At 38.7% G+C, this 27,895-nt stretch overlaps 2 protein-coding genes across 7 annotated transcripts in view; both read left to right on the top strand.

Moving 5' to 3' along the window:
- raraa (retinoic acid receptor, alpha a) overlaps window positions 1-3,903 on the top strand; it is a 397,302-nt gene extending 393,399 nt beyond the window's left edge. For all 5 annotated transcript variants that reach the window (XM_061909159.1, XM_061909161.1, XM_061909160.1 and 2 more), the window contains one exon: window positions 1,949-3,903. In XM_061909159.1, the coding sequence (XP_061765143.1) occupies window positions 1,949-2,145 (197 nt within the window). In that variant the 3' untranslated portion in view covers window positions 2,146-3,903. The remainder of the gene's footprint in view (window positions 1-1,948) is intronic.
- A 5,517-nt stretch (window positions 3,904-9,420) lies between these two features.
- Window positions 9,421-27,643, top strand: mki67 (marker of proliferation Ki-67). Of its 2 annotated transcripts, XM_061909156.1 has the most exons (14): window positions 9,421-9,744; window positions 10,071-10,173; window positions 12,776-12,857; window positions 13,012-13,127; window positions 15,022-15,644; window positions 15,725-15,924; window positions 18,189-19,167; window positions 19,858-19,988; window positions 20,065-20,239; window positions 20,317-20,460; window positions 20,547-21,403; window positions 21,582-21,633; window positions 24,910-25,461; window positions 25,556-27,643. In XM_061909156.1, exons 2-14 carry the CDS (start codon window positions 10,085-10,087, stop codon window positions 27,007-27,009), a joined length of 5,454 nt encoding a protein of 1,817 aa, XP_061765140.1. In that variant the 5' UTR covers window positions 9,421-9,744; window positions 10,071-10,084; the 3' UTR covers window positions 27,010-27,643. The 2 variants fall into 2 exon arrangements, with proteins under 2 accessions (XP_061765140.1, XP_061765141.1); XM_061909157.1 differs by lacking the exons at window positions 10,071-10,173; window positions 12,776-12,857; window positions 13,012-13,127 and having other exon boundaries at window positions 9,423-9,744.
- The last annotated feature ends 252 nt before the right edge of the window (window positions 27,644-27,895 follow it).

Here is a 27,895-nt window from a genome sequence, read left to right as displayed (position 1 = left end):
AAACAGGTAATATACAGTAGAAAAATATGTAATGAATATACAACAAACATATGTAATGAATACACAAATATATGTATTGAATATACAACAAACAATGTATTAAATAAACAACAAACATATGTAATAAATACACAACACATGTAATAAATACACAACAACCATGTAATAAATACACAAATAACTTATGTATTAAATACACAAGAAACATATCTAATAGATACACAAAAACACATGTAATAAATAAACAAGAAACCCATGTAATACATACACAAACATATTAAATAAATACACAACAAACATATGTATTAAATACACAACATACATATGTATTAAACGCACACCAAACATGTAATAAATACACAACAAACATGTAATAATACACAAACACATGTATTAAATACAAAACAAACATGTAATAAATACACAACAACCATATGTATTAAATACACAACAAACGTATGTATTAAATACACAACAAACATATGTAATAAATACACAACAAACATATAATAAATACACGACATATGTAATACACAACAAACATGTAATAAATACACAGCAAACTTATGTATTAAATACAAAAGAAACATATCTAACAGATACACAAAAACGCATGTAGTAAATACACAAGAAAACCATGTAATAATTACACAAACATATTTAATAAATACACAACAAACGTGTATCAAATACACAACAAACATGTAATAAATACACAACAAACATGTAATAATACAGAAACACATGTATTAAATACAAAACAAACATATGTAATAAATACACAACAACCATATTTATTAAATACACAACAAACATATGTATTAAATACCCAACAAATATTTAATAAATACACAACAAACACATGTAATAAATACAGAAACACATGAATTAAATACACAACAAACATATGTATTAAATACACAACAAACACATGTAATAATACAGAAACACATGTATTAAATACAAAACAAACATATGTAATAAATACACAACAACCATATTTATTAAATACACAACAAACATATGTATTAAATACCCAACAAATATTTAATAAATACACAACAAACACATGTAATAAATACAGAAACACATGAATTAAATACACAACAAACATATGTATTAAATACACAACAAACACATGTAATAATACAGAAACACATGTATTAAATACAAAACAAACATATGTAATAAATACACAACCATATTTATTAAATACACAACAAACATATGTATTAAATACACAACAAATATTTAATAAATACACAACAAACACATGTAATAAATACAGAAACACATGTATTAAATACACAACGAACATACAGTATGTAATAAAATCACAACAAACATATGTAATAAATACACAACAAATATATGTATTAAATACACAACACATATATGTAATAAATACACAAGAAACATGTAATAAATACAGAAACACATGTATTAAATACACAACAATCATATATAATAAATACACAATAAAAACATGTAATAAATACATAAACATAGGTATTAAATACACAAGAAACATGTAATAAATACAAAAACATATGTATTAAATGCACAACAAACATATGTATTAACAACACATCAAACATATGTAATAAATACACGACAAACATATGTATTGAATACAAAACAAACATGTGTTAACTACACAAGAAACATACTGTATGTAATAAATACACAACAAACCTATGTAATGGGGTTTATGGGGTGAGGAAAAAAAACAGTCTAAGCCTGGGCCCTGGAGAGGGGGTCCAGACTGAGACCACTTTAAGTGTCTTGCCCAAGGACACAACCGCAGTGGCTAGGATGGCGGAAGCGGGGATCGAACCCGGAACCCTCAAGTTGCTCGCACGGCCACGCTACCAACCGAGCTATGCCTTGCTCAAACTAAGACTTTACACCCTTTTCGGACAGTGACGATTGTGTCTTCCCTCCGCAGGTGCCGAGCGCGTCATCACCCTGAAAATGGAGATCCCGGGCTCTATGCCTCCCCTCATCCAGGAGATGCTGGAGAACTCGGAGGGCCTGGAGAGCGGGACCTCGGGGGCGCGGCCCTGCGGCACCCCTCCCGGCAGCTGCAGCCCCAGTTTGTCGCCGAGCTCCGCCCAAAGCAGTCCGGCCACACAGTCGCCGTAGCAACGGCCCGCCCGGTTTGTGTGTTCGTTAAAGCCACGCCGGTCGGTCTCCTCCTTCAGCGGACTAAAGAGGAGGTGCCGAAGGAGGAGGCCTTGACTCCGCCTCCTTCCTCCTCCCGGTCTGCTTTGCCTCACACGCGAGGGGAGGTGCGGCCGGGGGGTATGCCGCCGAGAGACCACACCGTAAACACTGCTGATGACTCCTCTTCCTCCTCCTCCTCACCCCAACGCTGCTCCTCCGCCTTGGCGTGAAGGCAAGGCAGCAGACAGGAAGTGAGCGTGGACAAAAAGGATAGTTGGACAAACACCAGACACTTTGTTGTTGTTGTTGTTGCTGTTGTTGTTATTGTTGTTTGTTGAGGCTGACTACAAGTTTGGGACTTGTCAAAAGACCCTCCTCCTCCTCCTCCTCCTCCTCCTCCTCCTCCTCCTCAAAGACTCGGGGTCTTTTCTCTTTTTCCAGCTTCAATTTAAAAACAAAAACAAAACAAAAAAACAGATTTCGTACACAAAGATATATATAAATATAGAGAAAACTTAAGGAACTATTGTGTTTGACAGAATGTCACAAGGACACATTTTCTGAGATTAGGAATTGTTGTACTCCCTCACTCTTTTTAGAGATAAAAACAACACATGTACATTATTCTAATTAACAAATAATAAGCAACAGATGATTTTTTTTTTCCAGTCTACACATGCGCACAGAATACAATGAGCATCAACTGCGACTATTCCAGGACTTTTTATTATTTTATTGCTTCCAGGAAAATGGAAATAAAATGATTGTATGAACTTGGTTGTATGATATGGTCACAGGTCCTTTCAAGAAATACATTTAATGAAGAGTCATTATTAAGGTGTATTTTAAGTAGCCTTTGAGTTTGTGTAAATAAGCTGTTTTCATTTCTTAAAAACTATGAAGAGTTTTAGGCTTCACGTGATCTTTTATTTTTTTTTTTATGTGTTTTGTTCATGGGTTTGTGATTCGAGAAAATACATTTTGAGCACACTTTACTGAAGGAACTTCTTTCATGTTCGTGTCCTACTAAATACTAGGCAGACCCTCAACCCCGCCCATCACTGGCAGTCCAGCGCCTCCAAATGTGTTCATGACTACAGTAGCAGTTTTTTTTTGTTTGTTTGTTTTTTGGGCCATGTAGCAATTTTTTTTTTGTCCTTAAACATGTGGCTTGCATCTTCAGACAGTTCAAATGTGAAGAATGGTGTACTGTACACACTGTATTCAAACTGCAGTGATTCCCAGTAGTCACTGATTGGGTCAGTAAGAACTGATGATGTAAGACTTCAGCAACCCCTGCACCCTGTGATCACTTTACGCCAAAACGCCTTCACTCACGTCACACCGTCATTACTGTACGCACGCCAACGTCTCAGGAAGGAATCATTTTGTATGCTTGGCCTGTCCATTTGTATATGTTATGTACTGCACTCCCCGCCGTCACACACACACACACACACACACACACACACACACACACACTGCTACTGAGCCCCAATATTTTCCTTCAGTGATCCCACCCCACCACCACCCCCACCCCGCCCAGCGACACCAGGATGCTGCTTTCCTCACCGCGCAGGACTTGCCCCCCAAGGAGCGCACAAACATCTGGATTAGACACACCCGTCAGTTTGAGAAGTACGGAATATGTTGCAATGTTGTCAAGATCATCAAGGGACTTTGAGGAAAAAAAAGAAAAACTCAAAAAAAAAAATAAAACCAACATTTAATAATAAACTGTGTTTGTGTGGTAGTCCCTGGTCTTTTATAACCACCTATCAAAAGCGTCATACCAATATCAGTCTGATACAATATCAATCAATCAATGTTTATTTCTATAGCCCTAAATCACAAGTGTCTCAAAGGGCTGCACAAGCCACAACGACATCCTCGGTTCAGAGCCCACATAAGGGCAAGGAAAAACTCAACCCAGTGGGATGTCAATATGAATGACTGAGAAACCTTGGAGAGGATCGCAGATGCAATGGATGTCGAGTGGGTCTAGCATAATATTGTGAAAGTCCAGTCTAGTCTATAGTGGATCTAACATAATAGTGAGAGTCCAGTCCATAGTGGGGCCGGCTGGAGACCATCCCGAGCGGAGACAGGTCAGCAGCGCAGAGATGTCCCCAACCGATGCACAGGCGAGCGGTCCACCCCGGACTCTGGACAGCCAGCACTTCATCCATGGCCACCGGACCTGTGCCCCCCCTTTCCACAAGGGATAGAGGGGCAGAAAAGAAACGGCAGATCAACTGGTCTAACAAGGGGGTCTATTTAAAGGCTATAGTATACAAATATAATTCTCTGGCCGTGATTATAGACTACAAAAAGCATTGGAAACAAGCTTGAGCTCAAAATTAGGGCACATGGTAATCAGAGGCTGCCCAGTAAGGTGGCTAAAATGGTACAAGTCCAACAGACAACACTTGGTTCACTTAGCAGAGTGTCATTCTTCCCTGAGGGGCATTGTGTGTGTTGTCCCCCAGAGGTCAGTACCAGTGTTGGGCCAGCAAGGCCTAACATAACCAGAAATCATGATCATAATTAAAGATAAAAGTCATTTTTCATTTACTTTCCCTAAATATCTAAAAGTGTTCTTATTCTCTTCATTTCATATTATGCTCCTTCCAGTGCTGTTGTTTTTAGGTTATATAGTTTTTATCCAATCAGAATTCAGCAAGTTTATGTTGCAATGCTGTATGAAATCTGCCCGGGGCCTTCAGAATCAATAATGCAGGTCTCTGTGCACTGTAAGTGAACAGACACATAGAGCTGGTAGACACTTGCCATAGCCAATCAGATCAGGTGTTGTTGTCAATAAGGCCTTCTGGCTGGCCTTACGCTGTGATTGGATACTCACTTGGGAGACCCAAGTGAGTATCCAATCACAAGTTGCGAAAACAGGAAGTGGCACCGGAGCCAAACGAGCCATAGAAAACTCACTGGTACTCACCAGGGAGAACAAAATGTTGATTAAGTGGCAGATATGGGAGAGTGGCCGTGCGCAACCCGAGGGTCCCTGGTTCAAATCCCACCTAGTACCAACTTCGTCACGTCCGTTGTGTCCTGAGCAAGACACTTCACCCTTGCTCCTGATGGGTGCTGGTTGGCGCCTTGCATGGCAGCTCCCTCCATCAGTGTGTGAATGTGTGTGTGAATGGGTAAATGTGGAAGTAGTGTCAAAGCGCTTTGTGTACCTTGAAGGTAGAAAAGCGCTATACAAGTACAACCCATTTATTTATTTATATATATTTGCAAGGCCATTTTCAAGAAGGATACTTAAGAGAAAACTACATCTTGTGAGACGAGGTCGGCCGACACCGGAAGCTATCCTGGCGTTGAAATAGTTTGCCCGCGACTTTCACACGAATCAAACGACTACGAGCGGTACCACTGGCTTATATGGCGTCGAATGGGTGCTACAAAGTGTGAGTTCTAATATTTTATTTTTAAATTTTTTTCATGTTTCATTTGTTTTATACAGTTCTTTTAAAGGCCTACTGAAATTAGATTTTCTTATTTAAACGGGAATAGCAGGTCCATTCTATGTGTCATACTTGATCATTTCGCGATATTGCCATATTTTTGCTGAAAAGATTTAGTAGAGAACATCCAGGATAAAGTTTGCAACTTTTGGTCGCTAATAGAAAAGCCCTGCCTTTACCGGAAGTATGTGCGCGTGATGTCACGAGTTGCAGGGCTCCTCACATAATCACATTGTTTTTAATGGGAGCCACCAGCAGTAAGAGCTATTCGGACCGAGAAAACGACAATTTACCCATTAATTTGAGCGAGGATGAAAGATTCGTCTTTGAGGATATTGATAGCGAAGGACTAGGAAAAAATAAAAAATAAAAGGCTATTGCATTGGGACGGATTTAGATGTTTTTAGACACATTTACTAGGATAATTCTGGAAAATCCCTTATCTTTCTATTGTGTTGCTAGTGTTTTAGTGAGTTTAATAGTACCTGATAGTCGGAGGGGTTTGTCCACGGGTGTCTTGAGGCCAGTGTCTGAGGGAAGTCGACGGCAGCTGTATGGACGGCGCAAGCTCAGCTGATCTCCGGTAAGAGGCGACTTTTTACCACAATTTTCTCACCAAAAACTGCTGGTTGACATTTGGTCAGGATCCATGTTCGCTTGACCGCTCTGATCCATAGTAAAGCTTCACCTCCGGGAATTATAAACAAGTGTTTGTGTGGCTAAAGGCTAAAGCTTCCCAACTCCATCTTTCTACTTTGACTTCTCCATTATTAATTGAACAAATTGCAAAAGATTAAGCAACACAGATGTCCAAAATACTGTGTAATTATGCCGTTAAAGCAGATGACTTTTAACCGCGAGTCGTGCAGCGCTAATAATTACTTACAGTCCGTGACGTCACGCGCATGCGTCATCATTCCGCGACGTTTTCAACAATAAACTCCGCGGGTAATTTAAAATTGCAATTTAGTAAAACTAAACAGGCCGTATTGGCATGTGTTGCAATGTTAACATTTCATCATTGATATATAAACTATCAGACTGCGTGGTTGATAGTAGAGGGTTTCAGTAGGCCTTTAATTTTGACAGTACCACGTAAGATATGTTTTAATTACTGAATTGGGTTTATTGAATGTTAAATGCTCTGAAAAAGTATACTGTTTTGTGCACTGTTTAGGGGGTCAATGCCTAGTAGTGTGTAAGTGTGTTTCTGTATAGTATCTCCAGCTATGTCCATGTGGTGATATACATTACGGTATTTTAAGAGGTGAAGGCTTAGGTGAGAAACGCACGGCCCGCCATTGGTCTGTACTCAGATTTATTTTATAGTTGTTTTTTCAATGAAATTTAACATACAGGTAGTTAAACAGTCAGTATCATAATATTTTAGTCGATGACTCGATACACTTTATTTTTTTGGTAAACACCTAATGTTTTGGTAATGACGACTATATTGTTTGTCATGTTGTATCATATTCCCTCAATATCATTGCTTGCATTAACTCATAAAATGCTTGATGTTGCAAATATTGCAAACACTTAAGTTTAGTGGTCAATAAAATAATTTATTTTTTGAGAAAAAAAAACACATCAGTTGAAAATAAGCACCCATGCAGGTTCAGTATTCAGTGGCAGCACGGTGGACAGTGGGTACAGCGCTCGTGCCTCACAGTAAGAGGGTCCTGGGTACCCCGTGACTGTGTGGGTTCTCTCCAAGTACTCTGGCTTACTCCTACCTCTAAAGACATGCACCTAGGGATAGGCCACTCCCACCTCCAGAGACTACACCTGGGGACCATGAATTGATGAACCTGGACCCAAACTTAAACAGGTTGGAAAACTTATTCGGGTGTTACCATTTAGTGGTCAATTGTACGGAATATGTACTAAACTGTGCAATCTACTAATAAAAGTTTCAATCAATCAATAGGCCCCTCCCACCTCCAAAGACGTACACCTGGGTATAAGCCCCTCCCACCCTCAAAGAAACATTTTTTTTATTAAAACAATAATTCTGTATCTTTCAACCTATTTAAACCGCACCATAAAAAATGTTTAAATTACACAATTGAAACAACCAAAGAAAATGTTTTTTATTTGTACTTTCATTCATTGAAATTTAGGGTTCAGGATGAGGAACTACTTCTCAGTATAAATCACCCTATACATGATGATTTTGTATTTACTTATTGTTACTGTCTCAATTTTAAACCGATCATAATGTATAGAATCGCAGTAAAAATCCATGTCTGAAAACATATTTTTTTGGGTTAAACCCTTCATCATGATCATGAGAGAGCACTTTGAACTAAGTAGGTAAAATGTCCCATATTGAAACCATCCGTCCATCCATTTCCTACTGCTTATTCCAGGGGTGTCAAACTCATTTTAGATCGGGGGCCACATGGACAAAAATCTACTCCCAAGGGAGCCGGACCGATAAAATAATGGCACGATAACTTAAAAATAAAGACAACCACAGATTGTTTGCTTTGTTTAAAAATAGAACAAGCACATTCTGAAATTGTACAAATCATGTTTATTTTTTTGTTTGTTTGTTTTTTACAATTACCGGTTTATAGTATATATAGTATTTATACTTTCTGAATACACTACATGATAATGTTCATCGGTCAACTCAAAGGTGTTAATTTTCACACTTTCCAGATAAAAAAAATTCATCAAAATAAAAAACAGTATGTTATTTATGTAGTTTGATCATTTTCCTTGACTGATGTACTAACATCATGTGGTTTATTTTGTACATATGTAGCATTACCATGAATTGGTTTACGTGGACCCCGACTTAAACAAGTTGGATAAACTTATTTGGGTGTTACCATTTGGTGGTCAGTTGTACCGAATATGTACTGTACTGTGCAATCTACCAATAAAAGTTTCAATCAATCAATCAATGATCTACAAAGATACAAAGAATTGCTAATGTGACATCTAGTGGACACATTTAAAACAGCTGTTTCTTTCATTAAAAAAGGAGCAAACTCATCCTGCGGGCCGGATAAAACGTGTTTGCGGGCCTGATCCGGCCCCCGGGCCGTACGTTTGACACATCTGGCTTATTGCCTTTGGGGTAGCGGGGGGCGCTGGTGCCTATCTCAGCTACAATTGGGCAGAAGGCAGTGTACACCCTGGACAAGTCGCCACCTCATCGCAGGGCCGACACAGACAGACAACATTCACACTCACATTCACACACTAGGGCCAATTTAGTGTTGCTAATCAACCTATTGAAACCGAAAATAAAGAAATACTGTATATTCTGACAAAACAAAAAAATTGTCGCTCATCAATAATTTAATTTCTATTAAAGGTATTGTTTTTTTTTTAATTGACACAAAAGCTGCAACGGGTTCAACGCATGCCTCCCGCCTGTGTTGCCTGTGCAATTATTTTGATGACAAATAAACCAATACAAATTGTATAAACGTATAACTTAAAGTTATACGTTTGACGTTATCGTAATGATAGATATTGCGCGTCAAATTTGTTACAAACCCTTTAAAAAAGAATAAAACTAATGACAAAAGGCGACTTCAGCGACGTCAGCGTACATCGGTACTAGTGGGAGTGATCTCTCTGGCCCCGCCTACTCCCTGTCGCTACGACGTTTTGACCAATCAGTGTCCTTGGCGCGGGATTTCAAATAATTTCAAATCGCAAGCCTACCACTGGAGTGGTATCGCTACGCGACATTCGTAAACAATATAGTTCCTTTCAACTATGTACGAGATACATTGCAAAGGACCAACTAAAAACGTATTAAAATTTCATTTTCAAACGAACTCCCTAAAGAAACACCACTCAAGCCAAAGGTAATGCGTCAAATTAGAGTTCATTGATGCGTTTGTACATCCCAGCGGAGGGATACGACAACATCACCGTGAGAAGGAAAGACGGGGCGCTGCTTCTAGATAAGGTAGTTAGCGTTAGCCACGCGTAGTCCGTTGTTAGAAAGTCTCTTTTTTTTAACTAATTTTACTCCACCTGACATGATAATAATATCTTACTAAACAGTTATCCGATCTGTTGCGGTGTATGGATTGCCTGACGTGTCGTTGAAAGAATACAGGTAAGTCTGCAGTTGACACATTTTAAATATCCACGTTTATAGCGGCCACGTTCTTTACTCCATGTCCAAGTCACAATAATACTAACATCATATCTTGGTATAAATGTTCTGTTAAATTAATGAAATGCCGCTACAAAGAAACATATTTAAAGTTTTAAGTTACACAATTAACCATAATTCATTAAAAATGTGTAAAATATTTCATTTATGTACTGTTGTTTCAGTCTAGCTAGCGAACTTTCTGTGCATTGTTGATGTCTTAAAGAAGCCATGATGGAGCTCACTACATTTCTGTACATTATTGACTTGTTTTTTCCTCGTTAAAGGTAACGTTGCCAGAATGCCACTTCATGGGAAAATTGTCGTGATCAAACGGAGTGGAGGAGATGGCACTGAATTTCCCCTCACTGCGTCCTGCTTGTTTGGAAGGTGAGTTTAAAAAATTAAATGCCTGAATCATGATTTGCATTTGCACGCTCTTACATTTGATTTATTTATCTGACATTTGGGTTCACTATCTAATTAAAACAGAAAGGGTATATGTGTGGTTTATTGTCTGAAGCCTTAATCATGGAAGTTTTTTGAATCCTCGTGTCGGCCTTTTGAGTTGTGGGCGGGGCATTTAAACATGACGTCACCATGATGCTTATTTCACTGTCAGAACTGCAGCCCTCGAATTTTTAATATATGAAATATATATATATACCGTATTTCCTTGAATTTCCGCCGAGGCGCTAATTAATTTAAAACCTCTTCTCGCTCCTGTGCTTACCAAAGGCATGCGGTACAAGTAAGCACGCGCTAATTATATTAAAACCTCTTCTCACTCCGGCACTTACCAAAGGTATGCAGTAACAATTGGAGTGTGATGTAAGCTTGGACTTCAAATCAATCAATCAATCAATCAATGTTTATTTATATAGCCCCAAATCACAAATGTCTCAAAGGACTGCACAAATCATTACGACTACAACATCCTCGGAAGAACCCACAAAAGGGCAAGGAAAACTCACACCCAGTGGGCAGGGAGAATTCACATTCAGTGGGACGCCAGTGACAATGCTGACTATGAGAAACCTTGGAGAGGACCTCAGATGTGGGCAACCCCCCCCCTCTAGGGGACCGAAAGCAATGGATGTCGAGCGGGTCTAACATGATACTGTGAAAGTTCAATCCATAGTGGCTCCAAGACAGCAGTGAGAGTCCCGTCCACAGGAAACCATCTCAATCCTACTGAATAGCTCTTAATCTTCTCCCTTTTATGCGATTTCAAATTACCGGTATTGAAATCAGCCTCCTCCATTTTGAAAATGATGACAGGGGAAGTGTCACTCATGACGTCACGAGTTTGACCGGGGGGTAATACTAAGCATGCGCTGTTTATTTTGGGAAGCGAGTTTGACCCAGCAGTAATTCAAGCCAGGCGCACACTATATGCCCTGCGGCAATTCAAGGAAATACAGTATATACACACACGATATATATAAATATATATTGTGTGTGTGTGTATGTATCAATCAGTCAATGTTTATTTATATAGCCCTGAATCACTAGTGTCTCAAACGGCTGCACAAACCACAACACATTTATGTATGTATAAATATATATATATCTTAATTGGATTATTCAGAGAATAGTGCTTGATACCGTGGTAGAGAGCAATATGTATGTATGGGAAACATCACAAGACTATTTAATCTCTACAGAACTGTTTCATGAGGGGTTCCCTCAATCGTCAGGAGATTTTTCCTGACAATAGAGGGAACCCCTCATGAAACAGTTCTGTAGAGAACTGTTTCCCACATATATATATATTATATTATATATATATATATACATAAATATATATACTATATATATATATATATATATATATATATATACGAAACCATTATGTTAGAATTGTCCATTATAACGATGTCACGGTGTGAACATTTCTTATCACGGTTATTATCATCGCGATAATTTTAAATGTGCTCAAATTTTTCTAAAACTACTTATGCTAAAATCCTTTAACCAATTTTTTTTTTTAAACACACACATTCAAAATGTATATTTGTACCTCAAGTAGAAAGCTGAATGTGCATTTGAAAGCAACACAAGCATTATAAACACAGTAATAAGGCAGAAACAAAATAATATTATAAATAAATAAAAAAATATAATGTGATAACTTTGCAAGATGGCATCCTATGGATATAAGACGTTATTGCACTTTTTTTCCATATGAATAAAAATTGTGTTAATATATGAGGTCAAGTCTTATACATAGGACTGCACGATTATGGACAAAATAATAATTAAGATTATTTTTATCAATATTGAAATCATGACTATTCACTGTTTGGAGAAGCAGTATTTGGGTGTGAATGCGATTCGATCATGTAATTTGTAATATGCCGCAGTTAAATTCGAGCCCTGGTACTGTAATTTTGGTTTTAGTTAATGTTTTCCTCAACTTTTATGCATTGTACATATACAGTGGGTGATAATGGAAAATGTTACAAATTAATAATGCTACAGTCAACTTTCAAACTGACGTTTAACTTGTACTATGAGAATAGACAAAAGCAAGGTGAACTATTTGTTTTATTAATGACTGGCAACATCTAAATTGTACTTTTATTTACAAAAAAAATTTCCATCCAAATGGTGTGATCATTGTCTTTTGCTATTTTCGTACTGAATAGAGGGACAATGTCTGAATTAATCCGTTATGAAAATACTAAGAGTTTAAGCAAATATTCTATTAGCTATTTAAAACTGGGTGGCGAGCTCAAAAGCTATCTGTTGGAGACCCTGCTGTAAAGAAACCAATATATGCAGCTAATGTTAGCGTTACAATGAGACCAAGTGTTGAACAAAGAAACATCCCTCAGGTCGCAACCTTGAGTTTTTTTTTTCATGTTTATATGTGTGTTTGTTGGTATTTGCAGCATTTTCTAATTGAAATAGGCATAGAGTTTTTGTATGATTTATGTGTATATTTATGACTAATTTTTACAAACAACCTGTCCTATTTTATTTGCAGGAAGCCCGACTGCGATATTCGCATTCAGGTTGCTCAGGTCTCTAAGGAGCACTGCCGAATTGACCTAAATGAAAATAAAGAGGTAATGCAGTACAGATGCATTGGGCGGTCATGTATGCCAACTTTTTCCTTTTTAAAATGTATTCTTCTAGGACTAAATATTAAACACCAATTATGAGTTTGTGTGTTGATTTCTTGACTTACACTCTTTAATGTGTTGCTTTTCTGTCTCCAAGGTTATTTTGACAAATCTGAGCTCAGTAAACCCGACCCGTGTCAACGGAGAGGCTCTACAACAGTCTGAGCGCTTGAAGCATGGAGATGTTATAACCATTGTTGATCGTTCTTTCAGGTAAGCTATGCAAACATTGTGAGTTATGTATTAAAGCAGGGGTTTTTAACTTGTTTGACCTCAGGGCCAAACTCTTTCACCATAGAGGGAGATGTGGACACTGCAATAGTAATCTTACTCTTGGTTTTAACTGTATTCAATAATTATATCTAACCTGTTCATAGTTTAACTGGATAAACCTTGTCAAATGATCTAAAAGCATGTGTTAATTACATGGCTTAAGTCAGACTCATTACAAAAATAAATACTATTCAAATATACTGTATTCTGTGTTATAGTGCTTAAGAAGGGATTGATAAAATAATAATTTAAATATGATTATTTAGGGCCTAAATTCCATCAGAGTTTCCCACACATTCATTTATTTGTGGCGGCCCGCCACGAAAGTATTAAGGCCGCGACAAATTAAAAAAAAAAAAAATAATAATTTTTTTTTTTTTTTTCGACTTTTGACTCGCTCGACCGCTCATACAAGCAATGGGACTCTGTTTGTGAATGGAGCTTGTAGTTACATATTATATAAATATGTAAATATTATATAAATATGTATAAAAATATGTACATAAAGTGTTGTAATTATATTCCAACTTCGCATTCTTCTTGGCCATCGCAGCCGCCGCTTCCCCCCCGCCGCACAACCACACCACCACAAATAGATGCCTGACCTGTGGGAAACACTGCCCATCCATCCATTTTCTACCGGTTGTCCCTTTAGGGGTCGCGGGCATGCTGAAGCCTATCTCAGCTTTATAATAAATATGTTTCTTACCTAAACTGCCAATAAAATTATAGTGCAAATACAAAAATATAGCTTTGCCACTAAAGTCATAATTTTTGCGCTTAAAGGGAACCTGCACTTTTTTATTTTTTTTATTTTGTCTGTCCTTCACAATCACTATGAGGAAAAAGACTAAATTTTTGGGGGGGGGGGGGGTTTTGCATTGTAATTTGTAATATTCAGCTCGTTCTAGGCGGCTAACAATGCATCAAATTGGAGCAATTTATTCTACCTCTCAATCACTTTAAAATGCATCCAAAAACCGTCAACAATATTTCATTTACGTTCCGTAAACTGTATAATAACCAAGCTGTAGCGATATCATTATTGTAAGAGGCAACACAGATACTTTTTTCTAGTGCAGTAACACATCGCCTTGCTACAGCATTTGACAGGCTTCTGCGTCAGCAGCTAAATAGCTTTTGAGTTTGCAATGCACAGCACAAAGCGAAAGGACACCAATCTGTTCTGATTGAAAAACATAAACCATCATATTACAGTTTCTGGAAGTATTAGCCCACAATTCATCTTTTGTTTGTACACAGCTAGCTCGACAGCGTATGTACTGTAGTTCTACTAACACGCATGGCAAGCTGCATGTATCTCATTAATGAAATTCATTTTATTAATCGTGATTTCAATATCAATTCAAATAATCATTTTGCCACAATCATCCAGCCCGACATTATACATTTCAGATGCAAACCATCAATCCATCCATTCTCTACCGCTTATTCCCTTTGGGGTCGCGGGGGGCGCTGGTGCCTATCCCAGCTACAATCGGGCGGAAGGCGGTGTACACCCTGAACAAGTCGCCACCTCATCGCAGTCAGATACAAACCTAATTTTACAAAGAATTAAAGGGACTTAAATGCCATACCAGCACACGTGAGATGGCATGACATTTAGTAGTAGTATAGTATGTATTATTTATTAGTTTTTGGTCGTGGTCCCATTGCGATGGAACAATTTATTTTAGTCATTGACATTCAGTAAAAGGTTTTGGAGAAGACATGAAAATCATTGATGGAAAAAGTATGATATGCCTGCAATAATTGTTTCCCACTTTTATGTATCACTGAGTGAAAATAAATATATGGTTTATTTTAATTTTAGGTTTGAGTACCCGCCAGCACCTACTCCAAAGAAGTTTGCTAAAGAAGGCAAAAGTGAATCTCCTAAACCACATCTGAAAGATGGAACAAATCACAACATCCAGCGATCCTTGGAGGATGCCAAGGAGGCTGGTGATATGGAACCTAGCAAGGCTGTGTCCCCTTTTAGTGATCTCTATCAAATGATCAAAAAATCTCTGGATGTCAAGACCCCTCGAAAGTATTCTGACAACAACTTCCAGATTCCAATGAGAAAAACCCAGGAAGATGCTGGCACAATAGAACCGCCAAAAACCGACCTGGCTTGCGGTGAAGGTGTCGCAGAGGCCATCCCCCCAAAATCCGACCAGAACATCGAGAATCCTTCACAGGTTCTTGCATCTGATGCAGCACACATTCCTCTTAAAGATGCAGAAAATGTGATATCTGAAGCAACCTCACCACAGACCAGACAGCGTATGGCTCCTCAGAGGTTTTCTGCAGGTGACGTTATGGAGAAAGTGTGTTCTCCAACACCTAAGTCGCCAATGAGACGGAGGAGCAAGGAGGTTACACCAGCCAAGGAACAGGGGAAAGTCCTAACTCATAGTCCTAACGCTGACTCGGCAGGAGTCGCCGGAAAAGGTAAATACCGTACAGTTGAAATATTCATTTTGGTCAAACTACTACTTTATTTCTTGTTTTTGTGTCCCTATTGAAAGCAGTGCTGAAAAAACGCAAGAGTGCAGAGCTTTTAAGGAAAAAGCGGGTTTCCTTCGGAGGCTACTTAGTTCCTGAGTTGTTTGACAAGAAATTGCCACCAGATTCTCCGCTACGAAAAGGAGACACTCCAAGGAGGAGCCTGAGTCTGGACAAACCCATACAGTCGCTGCTTCGACGTGCTTCAGTCATTGGCCTGCTAAATGTAAGACTCTCGTTCTAGGGTGTCAAACTCTTTCATTGAGAGCCACGTCATAATTATGGCCGCTTATAACAGTAAATAGTATTTGAATTTAAATGTATCCGGTATCGCCTCAGGTTATTAGACAATTGCCTATAGGCATTTGATCATTATGTTTTTTCCTTATGTACACTGGGAAAAAATCTGCAGATTTGCCGTAAGAATTGGCAGTTTAGTTACCAGGAGTTTACAGTAAAATGTACAGTATATTTTTATTTTGGAGAACATTACTCAGGCATGTGATTTTTCCGTCTAAAGTCGGAATTTCGTCTTTTTTAATCTCGGGGGGAAAAAAATATTGTATTCGAGACGTAGCTTATATTACGCCGTAGTTGATTGGTCGATATGTTCCTTGTGACCAATCAGGACATCTGTTATGAATGATGACGTTATTACCGCCATTTTCCAAATGTAAACGATGTCGGTTCTCGAGAGAAAGGGCGCTTCACGAGTAAAAGAAATTGATAAACATGTCAAAAATAAGTTTCGATGGGACTGGATGGAAAGGGAAATCACTGATACTGTTGGGAAGAAGGAAGTTACGACTTTGTTCGGCGATTTTACTCGGAAATTCGATCGTCCCGGAAAAGTTTTGTGCACGTGGTGTCATGATAATATTGACTATGGATCACGAGGTTTCAAGGCTTTGGAAGTACATGCGAAACGTCAAAAACATATGAAACAACTTGAAGCAAGGAAAACAAACTTTTCAATAGCTGGTACTTTTGGATGTCAACCGAAAGTGAGCAAACCTTACGGACTTCATCCTTTGTTTACATCGACAACTGCCGTAGACATCAAGAGGAAAGATCCACCCAAACAACCAACTTCAGTTGCAGACAGGGTAGTTAATAATGAGGTAAGCTAAAAAATATTTGCTTGTGATATATGGATTTTTGATTTAAATATTAACCAATTATTGCTTAGTGAAATATAAATGGGTTTTTCTAAAAATAAAAAGCCACATGAAAATATATTATGAAATTACAGAAATTCAATGAGTTGCATTATTGATTCCATTTAACAATTTATTTGAAATAAATTTGCATAAATACTATTTTGTAATATTAAGTTCTTATGTAGTCTCTTGAAACAATATTGTCGGTGGTGTAACAATCTTGAAGGTAAATATTTTCACACTTGTTTTATGCAATATGTCAGTGTCCTCACTTTATTATTATTTCCTGTTTTCAAATATGAGTAAACAATACTAAATATGTGTGAAGTGAACTGAAGTAATGTGGTAATACTGTAAATAAACTGTAGATAATAACACTGATCAATGTGACACCTGTAGTTGTGAAATGAACACAAGATGTAAATATTAGTGACTAAATACTGTTGGGACTGAACCATATACAGTGATTCATTAGGATAATTGGGGTATGTATGTTCTATTAATGATGTTTTCATTGCTTTAATCACTAAAATATTTTCTTCAAATGGTGCTGTCTTTGTTAATTTTAGCATGTTAAATTGGTGAAAAACCAGGAGCTTCGGGGGGCGTTGTCCCCCCACCTGGGCACCGCCCTTCGTCCCCCAGACTCCCGGAAATATTTTCAGTCCTTTTCATTGTGGTCAAATCACATGCCTGATTACTGTTAATGAGGACAAAACAATACCACATTTTTTTATTGACTGAGCTGACTGATTTTTACCATTACTTCTATGACTGTTTTTATGACACATTACTTTAAATAGAATAAGCCAGTTTATTTTCACTTTAACATTCCGGCAACTGAGCTGCCTTTTTGTTTGTTTTTCTTCAAATCTATTGTAATTTTTACATTGTATACAATTCGATAGATAACTTCATACAAACATTACAGGGAGACAGAACAGGACTTGCTTGCAAATCATAATTCAAGCTCATATTTAACTATTTGTATTTTAACAAAAATGTTTGGCGTGTATGATAAAATATTTGTTGCATTATTAGATAAAATATGTGTGTGTGTGTGTGTGTGTGTGTGTGTGTGTGTGTATATATATATATGTATATATATATATATATATATATATATATATAACTAATATACATTCAGTTCATGAAAAAGGTAAAGGACATTATTGCGCTATGGCACATAAGATTTCGAAGCTTTCGCAGGCCATATAAAATGATGTGGCAGGCAAAACGTGGTCCCTGGGGGCTTGTCTGTGACACTTGTAGTCTAGTTAGCAGTTCTTGAGCAGCAAAGTAAAATTTAACCTATTTTTGTTTCACCTAGGAGGCTGATGTGATGGAATCGCCTAATCGCCCTCCTGCTAAAAAATCACTGAAAAGGAAGTCCCTGTCTCCGGGAAAGAAGACAAAATCCCTCTCTCTAAAGAGAAAATCACCAGGAAAAATGTCACCAAAATCAGCCTCTCCAAAGAGGGAATCACCAGGAAAGAAGTCACCAAAATCAGCCTCTCCAAAGAGGGCATCACCAGGAAAGAAGTCACCAAAATCAGCCTCTCCAAAGAGGGCATCACCAGGAAAGAAGTCACCTAAATCAGCCTCTCCAAAGAGGGAATCACCAGGAAAGAAGTCACCCAAATCAGCCTCTCCAAAGAGGGAATCACCAGGAAAGAAGTCACCCAAATTAGCCTCTCCAAAAAGGGAATCACCAGTAAAGAAGTCACCAAAATCAGCCTCTCCAAAGAGGGTATCATTTGGAAAAAAGTCTCCAAAAGCAGCCTCTCTGAAGAGGGAAACACCAGGAAAGAAGTCCCCAAAATCAAAGACACCTTCTCCCAAGTTGCCAAGATCTTCACGAGTATCTCCCAAGGGGGCGTCACCGAGAAAGAAGTCACCAAAATCCAGCACTCCCTCTGCCATAGCCTCACCTTCTGGAAAGAAATCTCCTACATCGAAACCTAGCACACCTAAGATAGCCTTTTCATTCAGTAAGAAACTGGCAACTCCTATGGCCAACACAAGGACATCCCTCAAGTCTACTCCTCGGGAAACACCGAAAGCTAAAACCTCTTCAGCCTCCCAAAGGGAAACTTCTTCGCTGCAAGGGCGCTTCTCTGTGTCACGCATCAAAACCCCTTCGCCGATCGCAGAGGATGCCGTCACAACGCAGTGTGTTATGGACACACCCAAAATCCCACTGAGAAGGAAGAGCATGAAGAGCACATCGCGCAAGACCCCCTGTTTGGCAAGGAGTGCTGTTAAAGTCATGCTCAGACGAAGTAGCGTTTCACGGGCATCTTTGAAAGGTATCTATCAAGCCTTACATAATTAGAGAACACCATTTTAACTGAAGAAAATTAAGTAGAACAGGGCCTTAAGAACAAGATAAGTGCCTTTCATACTGTACTGTACAACCAGATCTAATTCCATGTTGATATTTTGGCACTTGTTTATTAAGATCCTTACTAGCTCCTGCTTTAGCAGCCGCTATTCTTCCTCAGGTCTAAAATGTCACAATGCTTTGATAAAATGTACAACATTAAGGGAAAAAGGTAATACACACCAGGTGTTGCATTGTTCACACACTCATAGAGAGAGACACGTTAGTTTTACATTGTGTTGCAATAGCAATCTTGTTCACAGTAATTTCTACATCTTGTTTACCAAACAAAATGTACAAAATATATTTCTCAAAATCCTATTAGAAAGCTTAAATAGGCCAAAAACAAAACTTTTATTATTGTGTGTGTATTAAGTAGGGTTTACGGTGTTTCCTTTAAGCAAACACTAGAATGGAGTGCTTATATCGGAGGCTAATTTGATTTGAGCAGATACATTTCTATACACATATTTTTTTTTGTTCGATATTGAGCCGATATCTATATTGGATCAGGACACCGATGTGAATACTTAAATATTTAATGAATATGAAGTATTTTACATTAAGTGTAACGTTATTTAAACTGTGCACTTTTAATGCCCCCCCTTTTTTTTAGTGATGAGTACCTGGGCAGACACTGTCAAGTTTGGCAAGGCTAAAGTCAAAGCGGTTGTACCAGCAAAAAAAGTAGTGAAGAAAAGTACTTCAAATGCCACAACGGTTAAGAAGAACATGTCCAAACAGAAGGTAAGTTTTTCTTAACACGGTTTAACTTTCATCCATCTGTGTACATTGTACATTATCTTTCTTCTCCATCTTTCAGACCCCCGTTAGAAAGCCGCTGGGCCACACGAGCACTGGACACGCAAACTCACCTGTCACCATAATTGTGGGCCGAGCTTTAAAGCAGACAGCCGTGCACGCTGCTGCTGCGCCAAAAGTGGTCTTTAACACAGCAATCTCAAAGAAAAACCTGAAAATGGACGAGGATTTGTCTGGTAGGTGCCTTTCTTGTTCGTTTAGACGTCGCTGAATGAACTGTCGTTCTTTAAACATTCATATTATTGTCTTTTAGGAATTTCTGAAATGTTCAAAACGCCTGTGAATGAGAGGAAGCAGAGCTTTCTGCAAAACAAGAGCAGTGCTGTTAAGGCACCAGTGGGAGTCATGGAGTCCGCTTTGCCGGAACCTTTCTTGTTGAACACCCCTGAAGAGCCAGGTAAAGTGTCTCAAACAGGCATTTGTGGTGTTCAACCTAAAGCACAAATGGTGATTTTTAAATGATCGTATGCGACTCCTTTTTAGGTGAAATGATGGTTTCTCCGCTCACTGCTGCATCTGTTGTGAAAGCAGGCAGATTCAACAAAGAGGCAGTAAAACGCCTTCTTGATGATGAGTCTAGCTTCAACTGTGATGTCTCTACTTTGGATTCTGCAGCAACTCCTGAACAGACGCCCCAAATACCTGAGTGTCTCACCGGAGGGAAGATGACCACAAATACCCTTACACAGGAACCTGTGCTGGCCCTCAGAGGAAAACTTGTACAAACGCCCAAACAGAAACCTGAGCAACAAGAGTTATTCCCTGTAGTGAAGAGGATCACCCCTAAACCTAAAAATGAACCTGTGGAGGACTTAAGAGGAAAGCTTTTGAAGACACCGAAACAGAAGCCTGAGCAGCAAGAGTACCTCACCGGAGTGAAAAGGATCATGAAGACCCCCAGACAGAAGACCACACCAATTGACTGTCTGAGAGGGAAACTTCTGAAAACTCCCAAGCAAAAGCCTCAAGTGGCTGACGTTTCTTTCAGTGGTCTCGCTGATTTGCTGAAGACACCACAAAGTCAAGAATCACAATCTCAAGAAGCCGACACGGAAACTCCAAATGTGGAGACCACCCCGATGAGCTGCATGTCCAAAGTCAAGAGAATGGTAAAAACACCAAAACAGAAAAGTTCTCCAGTTGAAGACATGTTTGGTATCGAGAGGCTGATGAAAACTCCTAAAGAGCGAAGTAAACCAGTAGAAGAGCACTTTGGTATTAAGAGACTCGTGAAGTCTCCCAGATTGAGGGGCAATGCACCTGTGGAAGACTTTGAGGGACTTCAAGATCTCATGGAGGAGCCAATACCTGAGCCCCCGAAGCAGACAGAAACCACCGAGGTAGTAATAATAATAACCGTTATTTGCTTGAAATTTCTGCAGCATATTTGTATATTACGTAGTTGAAATAGCGTTAGTTAAGTATGTTTTCTACACATTTTGTATTGTCCATGTCATTTGAATGCCTCGTTGGTATACTTTTGTGTGCTAATCTCTAAATTGTGTTTATTTTTTACAGTGTGGAGATCAAGCAACCTTAAACAGCAGTGATTTGGTCATAGCGGCTAAAGGTATGTTGCTTTTAGGGGAAAATGTAAACATTGTAAAAATTAGACTGCTAACCATTTAATTGTGCCTCCGTTAGAACTTGATTTTACTCTCGGACAAGCACAGAATGAAGATGGGTCATCAAAACTAGACGTTTTGAGGTATTTTTAGGTGATTACAACACTTGATAATGCAGTGGAACAAAACATATTTCTCACAGGAAGTAATTTATTCCAATGTTCACACATTCATCATGAAATATTCGTATAGACCAGGGGTCGGGAACCTTTTTAACTGAGAGAGCCATGAAAGCCAAATATTTTAAAATGTAATTTCCGTGAGAGCCATATGATATTTTTTAACACTGATTACAACTAAATGCGTGCATTTTTAAGTAAGACCAACATATTTAGAGTATAATAAGTCTCCTGTTCTTTTTAATAACATGGTTATTCTAAAGCTAACCAATAATGAATATAATACTTCTTACCATTAATGCCACTTCTTGAACAGGTGTGGTAGAGAAACGGATGGGTGGATTAAAATGCGTGAGAATGTTTTATATTTTGAACGTTATTTTTTACACTGTGATTACCAGTGGAATTGTTCATTACTTATCGTGTAAACAATGTCAGCTAAGATTTACCTGAGAGCCGGATGCAGTCATCAAAAGAGCCACATCTCGCTCTGGAGCCATAGGTTCCCTACCCCTGGTATAGACCATGAGGATGGCAAATTATGGCAAAAATCAAAATCATGATTAATTGATTTTTTTAATGCATAAATGTTTCATACTACCGGTATAACTATTATACCTTTTGGTTGACCTCATCCTTATTGTAGCCAACAGACAACATCGTAATGTAAGGGCTGCACAATTAACACATCAAATCGACATTGAGGTTTGAGTTACTGAAATGAACACTCAACAAGAGGCTGAGGTTTTTTATTTCCAATATTTATTTTCTCTATTCTGTCATGTGAGTCATAGACTTGTTTGCCTATCTGAATTGGCAAACCGCACATCCTCGGCGTGCTGGCCAATCAAAAGTGGTGTTTGGTGTCCACATGTTTTGGAAAGGAGATTATTCAATATTTTGCTAATGTGTTGCAATTTGAGACAACCGTTGATTGACAGCCTAAAGGTAAAATCACCGTCTTTCACTCATTTGAGCAGATTTGGCATTTAAATGTTTAAAATATAAAAATTGCAATTTTTGGCAGGACAATCTCATTTTGGTTTTGTCAAAATCATGCAGCTCATAGTAACAACTCATGTTAGTATTGCTTGTATAAGTATTGATATTAGGCAGGATGAGGACTACTGGAAGTTTGTACTTGGTTCTTTAAAGAAATTTATTGTAAATTAAATGTAACTGTTTTTTGGCATTGTGAAACTAGTTCAACTTGCTTAAAAGTCATGGTCCTCATAGGATTTGCCGACATCTTGAGTGACATCATACATGCTTTTTTTCAAATGTTTTAAATACATTTTTTGTTGCAATTTGAGGCATATTTTTAGGGGTTTGAATGTAGTCCGGTGTGTTAGACCAGTGGTTCTCAACCTTTTTTCAGTGATGTACCCCGTGAACATTTTTTTAATTCAAGTACCCCCTAATCAGAGCAAAGCATTTTTGGTTGAAAAAAATAGATAAAGAATTAAAATTCAGCACTATCTCATAAGTTTCCGATGTATTAAATTGTATAACAGTGCAAAATATTGCTCATTTGTAGTGGTCTTTCTTGAACTATTTGGAAAAAAACGATATAAAAAACACTAAAAAAAACTTGTTGAAAAATAAACAAGTGATTCAATTATAAATAAAGATTTTACACATAGAATTAATCATCAATTTAAAGTGCCCTCTTTGGGGATTGTAATAGAGATCTACCTGGATTCATTAACTCAATTCTAAACATTTCTTTACAAAAAATAAATCTTTAATATCAATATTTATGGGACATGTCCACAAAAAAAATCTATCTGTCAACACTGAATATTGCATTTCTTTTCAGTTTATGAACTTACATTCATTTTTTGTTGAAGTATTATTCAATAAATATATTTTTAAAGGATTTCTGAATTGTTGCTATTTCTAGAATATTAAAAAAAAATCTCATGTACACCTTGACTTACCTTCAAGTACCCCCATTTGAGAACCACTGTGTTAGACAATTAATGTACCGTATTTTTCGGACTGTAGGGCGCACCTTATTGATAAGGCGCACTGCCGGTGAGCTGGTATTTTCAGGTCTATTGTCGTACAAAAGGGGGACCGGATTGTGAGGCGCATTAAGGGTGTCATTGTGATTTTTTTCCCTACATTTAAAACACTTTGTTGTGGTTTACATAACTTGTAACAGTAGTTTTTTTTTATCAAAATGTTGCCTAAATAATGCCTTACAGACTATCTTTAAGCTGCTTTCTGACCATCCCCTCAGGATGCGCCGTTTTGTGGGCGGTCCTATTTGCGTGGCTGCACTTCGACAGCATCTTCTCCCCGTCATCTTTGTTGTACCGGTAGTTTTTACCGCTTCCATAGCGAGTCTGACAGATAATAATTAGAACTGTACGCTACTTTGAATTAGAAATGGCAACAGCGGGGGATGAATGCCCCACAACCAGAGGATAGAATAAAGGACCTTATTCACTACGGTGAGGACGACATTGGCGGATGCGTACACATTTTCAGGACTTATAAAGACCCTAAATAGACATCAGCAGGTACCAATAGGTAAGAAAAGTTGATATTGCGCAACAAAACGTCAGCTAATACCTCCTTATAGGTGCCCTTGTAGGGTCCTTATGAACCCACCAAAAATAATACCTGCATGAATTATATTGAAGAACAGTACGTCTGACCACAGAGCTCACCAAAGTCATACTAAAACATTTTGACATATTTTTGAAAGCCTTGTGTAATGTTCTATATTCTAAGTGAAACCTCAAAGTTTTAATGTTGTCTGCTTACGGGTACTTGCTAGTGTCATTTATTGAACAGATGTCAACCTGCAATCCACATGTATCTTATGTGTGACTGTCATCTACTCGTCACACTACACCATGTACCAAATAATATGGCTTCAAAGTTGGTAAGCACAACCAGAATATGTACTGTGCATTAGGCGCACCGTCAATTTTTGAGAAAATGAAAGGATGTAAGTGCTCCTTATAGTCTGAAAAACATGGTGTTCAGTGAACTAAGAGCTCTACAACTGAATGCCACAAAGACAGATCAAACGGTTACAAATGTTCGAAATTGGAAGAATAAACAGCAGTTGTTCCCCCTTTTCTTTAGGAGAAACTGCGACAGTTTTGGTGGAGGTGCCCATTGATTCTTGTCAGCCATCTGATGCTAAGGAAGTTTTTTCTGAAGCTGTGATAGAAGAGGAGACACCAGCAATGACAGAAATGCCTGCTATTGATGCCACCCCTTCCAAGAAACCCATCCGAGGTAGAAGGGCCAAAATGGTGAAATCCAAAGCAGTTAATAATAAACAGGAGATGGCAGTACCTTCTCAAGAAATTGTTCCTGTTAGAGGAAGACGCGGTAGAAATACTGATCCTGTTGGACCTCCCAGGGATGTTTTTGAGCCTGCCCAGGAAGAAGCGAAAGCTGCTCAAACGACGAAGAAAGGACGAGGTGCCAAAAAAGTATCTGAGCAGGTCGAAACGTTTCCTGAGAGCAAGCAGAGTCTTCCCCCTGCAGATAATGCCCCTGATGCACCCTTGGAAAATGCCGTGAAGCCCAAGCGAGGACAAAAACCCAAGCATGAATCCATGCAGTCCCAAACTACACTGCCAGAGACAGATATGACTTCTGCCAGCAGTGACCATGCGTCCCCAGAAGGTATTAGACATACGTGTTGGAAGACACTCCTTTTGTTTATTGTCACGTTTTTTTATGTAACTGACACATTTGCTTTCCTTGCTTCCAATTTTAGGTGACGATGATGACAAGCTAGAGCAGACACCAAGCGAACAGAAAGATGTTTTGACTGTACAGAAGAAGTCTATACGTGGGAGAAGAGGCAAATTAGTGGCGGACACTAGAGCAGAGGAGGAAGTATGTAAAGAAGCTGTTGACTTGGCTGTAGTCAAAGCAAGAAGAGGAAAGAAGACTGTGGCGATTGCAACACCTGCTCGTCGACAAACTACCAGAAGTAAAAAAACCAAGGAAGACTCGGTTGGTGCGCAATCAAAAATTGTTCAAGATGTAGAGGTGAATTTGGAGCCTGTGATGTCAGCAGATGCAGTGAATGAGGAAACGACATCTACCACTATGCAAGAGGATGAGCCTGCAGAGGAACTGGTCGTAAAGCCGAGTCGGGGCAGGAAGACAAAGCGTGCCCAACTTGAACCACCTCAGCCAGAGCCGGAAGGAACACCAAACAGTGTCTCCAAACAAGCTAAGCTACCAGCGTCCCCTAGCCCTAAACGGAGACGAGGGAGAAAGGTGATCTCTGTAAGTGCTGAGCTAAAGGAAGTTTCAAAAGACCCCTCTGAGGAGACAAAACAGCAGTCCAAGTCTGTCTCCAAAACTAGAGGAAGGAATACCAGGCAGGTAGCAGAGCCCCAGGAGGTAGTTAATAAACTGAGGAATAGCAAAAAGGATGTAGAAGAACATGTCGCAGTGGAAACTGAAGCACCACTTGTTACAGAACTGCAAAAGGTATGTGATACTACACTCGGAGTTGCAAAAACTAGACGAGGTGTGAAAAAATCAAAGCAAGAAGCAGCAAAACTCAACTCTGAATCCACAGAGGACCAAGAGGGTCCAATTGAGACACCAACTGAAAAACCCAAACGGGACAGGAGATCAAAACCAGTTGAAGATGTTGATGAAACCACAGAAGTGTCAGAGGAAAAACCTGCGCAGAAGCCGCAAAGGGGAAGAGGAGTGAAAACCAATTCAAAACATGACCTTTTACAAGTTGTTCCAGCTAAAAGAGCGCGACGAGGAGCCGCTGTCACCTGTGAGAAGGCCAAAGAAGTGGAAGTTCAACTGGAGTCTACTGCAGCGTTAGTTAAACCCAACAAAAGGGGAAGACAGGCCGCAGCCAAAGTCTCATCAGAGTCAAATACCACTCAGGATTCAAACGCCAAAATATCCACCAGATCAGTGAAGTGGAACCCGGATATAGAGGTTCACGAGATTCCAAAAGCAATGTCCGTGAAAGTGGTTCGAGGCAGAAAGTCAAAGCTTGCTAATCCAGCTGACACTCCAAGTCAGAGTGAGTCGAAAAATGCCCATCAAACTGAAGAGGATCTCTCAGGAAAAGCTGCAGAAGCTCAACCTGCCAAAAGAACGAGGCAAGGAGCGAAGGCTGCAGACAAAGAGTCCCCCAACAAAGTTGAAGAGCCAAGAACCAGAAGAGGAAGATCAGCAAATAAATGAACAGCTTTGTGTGTGTACATAAATAATCAATGATGATTAGATGTTTGTTGCCAGTCTTTTAGATTATTATGCTTTTTTAAAAATGAATACAAAATCAAGCACTGCGTGTTCAATTTTTTTACTGCAGGAAACCTTATACATTTATTTTTGTTACATGTGTTTTATTCATGGTACATTTTTTTAATTTAGGCTGGGGAAAAAAAATAAAACTGTTCAATTTGAAGTAGCAGTGTTTTTTTTATATATTGTACTCTTGGTTTTATTACAATTATGACAACATTGGCTTTTATATGTTATACAATTCTAAACTGGGTATGTCTTGTTCTGTTGGTTACTACCATGCATATTTCACATATTGAAAAACCTTTTTATTACAGCAGTGAGTTCTGTATATGTTGATCCCTTTTCTAGAAAATTCTATAAAGCACCGGCTTTTGTATTCTGGCATTTCTCGTGATAATTTTCACGTTAAAACAAACGTCCTAAATCGTTTGGCGAGCGTTCTGTTTTTAGTTAAACTAAAGTAATTTCTAGAAGTTAATTTAACCCTTTTTTTTGTGTGGTGTTTGGGTCTGTGGGACCCGTTTCCGATTTTTATTAAAAGAAAAATGATACAATACATTTTTCAAACTGAGACTCACTGGCTTTGGCTCATTTTCTGTGAAGAACATATATCAGGATATATATTTAATGAACGCAACATTCACCCCCCTTCACATTGCAATTAAATATAAGATGTCTGGGTCCACCAGACCTGGGGCCAATAGAAGAGTGGAAATTGATGTTCTGTGTAACACACACACACACACAGCAGGCCTAGACGGGGAGGACAGTGTGTAGGTACGCCACATTAGAGGGTCAAATGTGCGAGAAAATGAGAGCAGAC

The sequence above is a fragment of the Nerophis ophidion genome, linkage group LG08 (genome assembly GCF_033978795.1).
Source record: "Nerophis ophidion isolate RoL-2023_Sa linkage group LG08, RoL_Noph_v1.0, whole genome shotgun sequence".
NCBI classification, from domain to species: Eukaryota; Metazoa; Chordata; class Actinopteri; order Syngnathiformes; family Syngnathidae; genus Nerophis; species Nerophis ophidion.
This window is presented reverse-complemented; position numbering and strand designations above follow the sequence as displayed.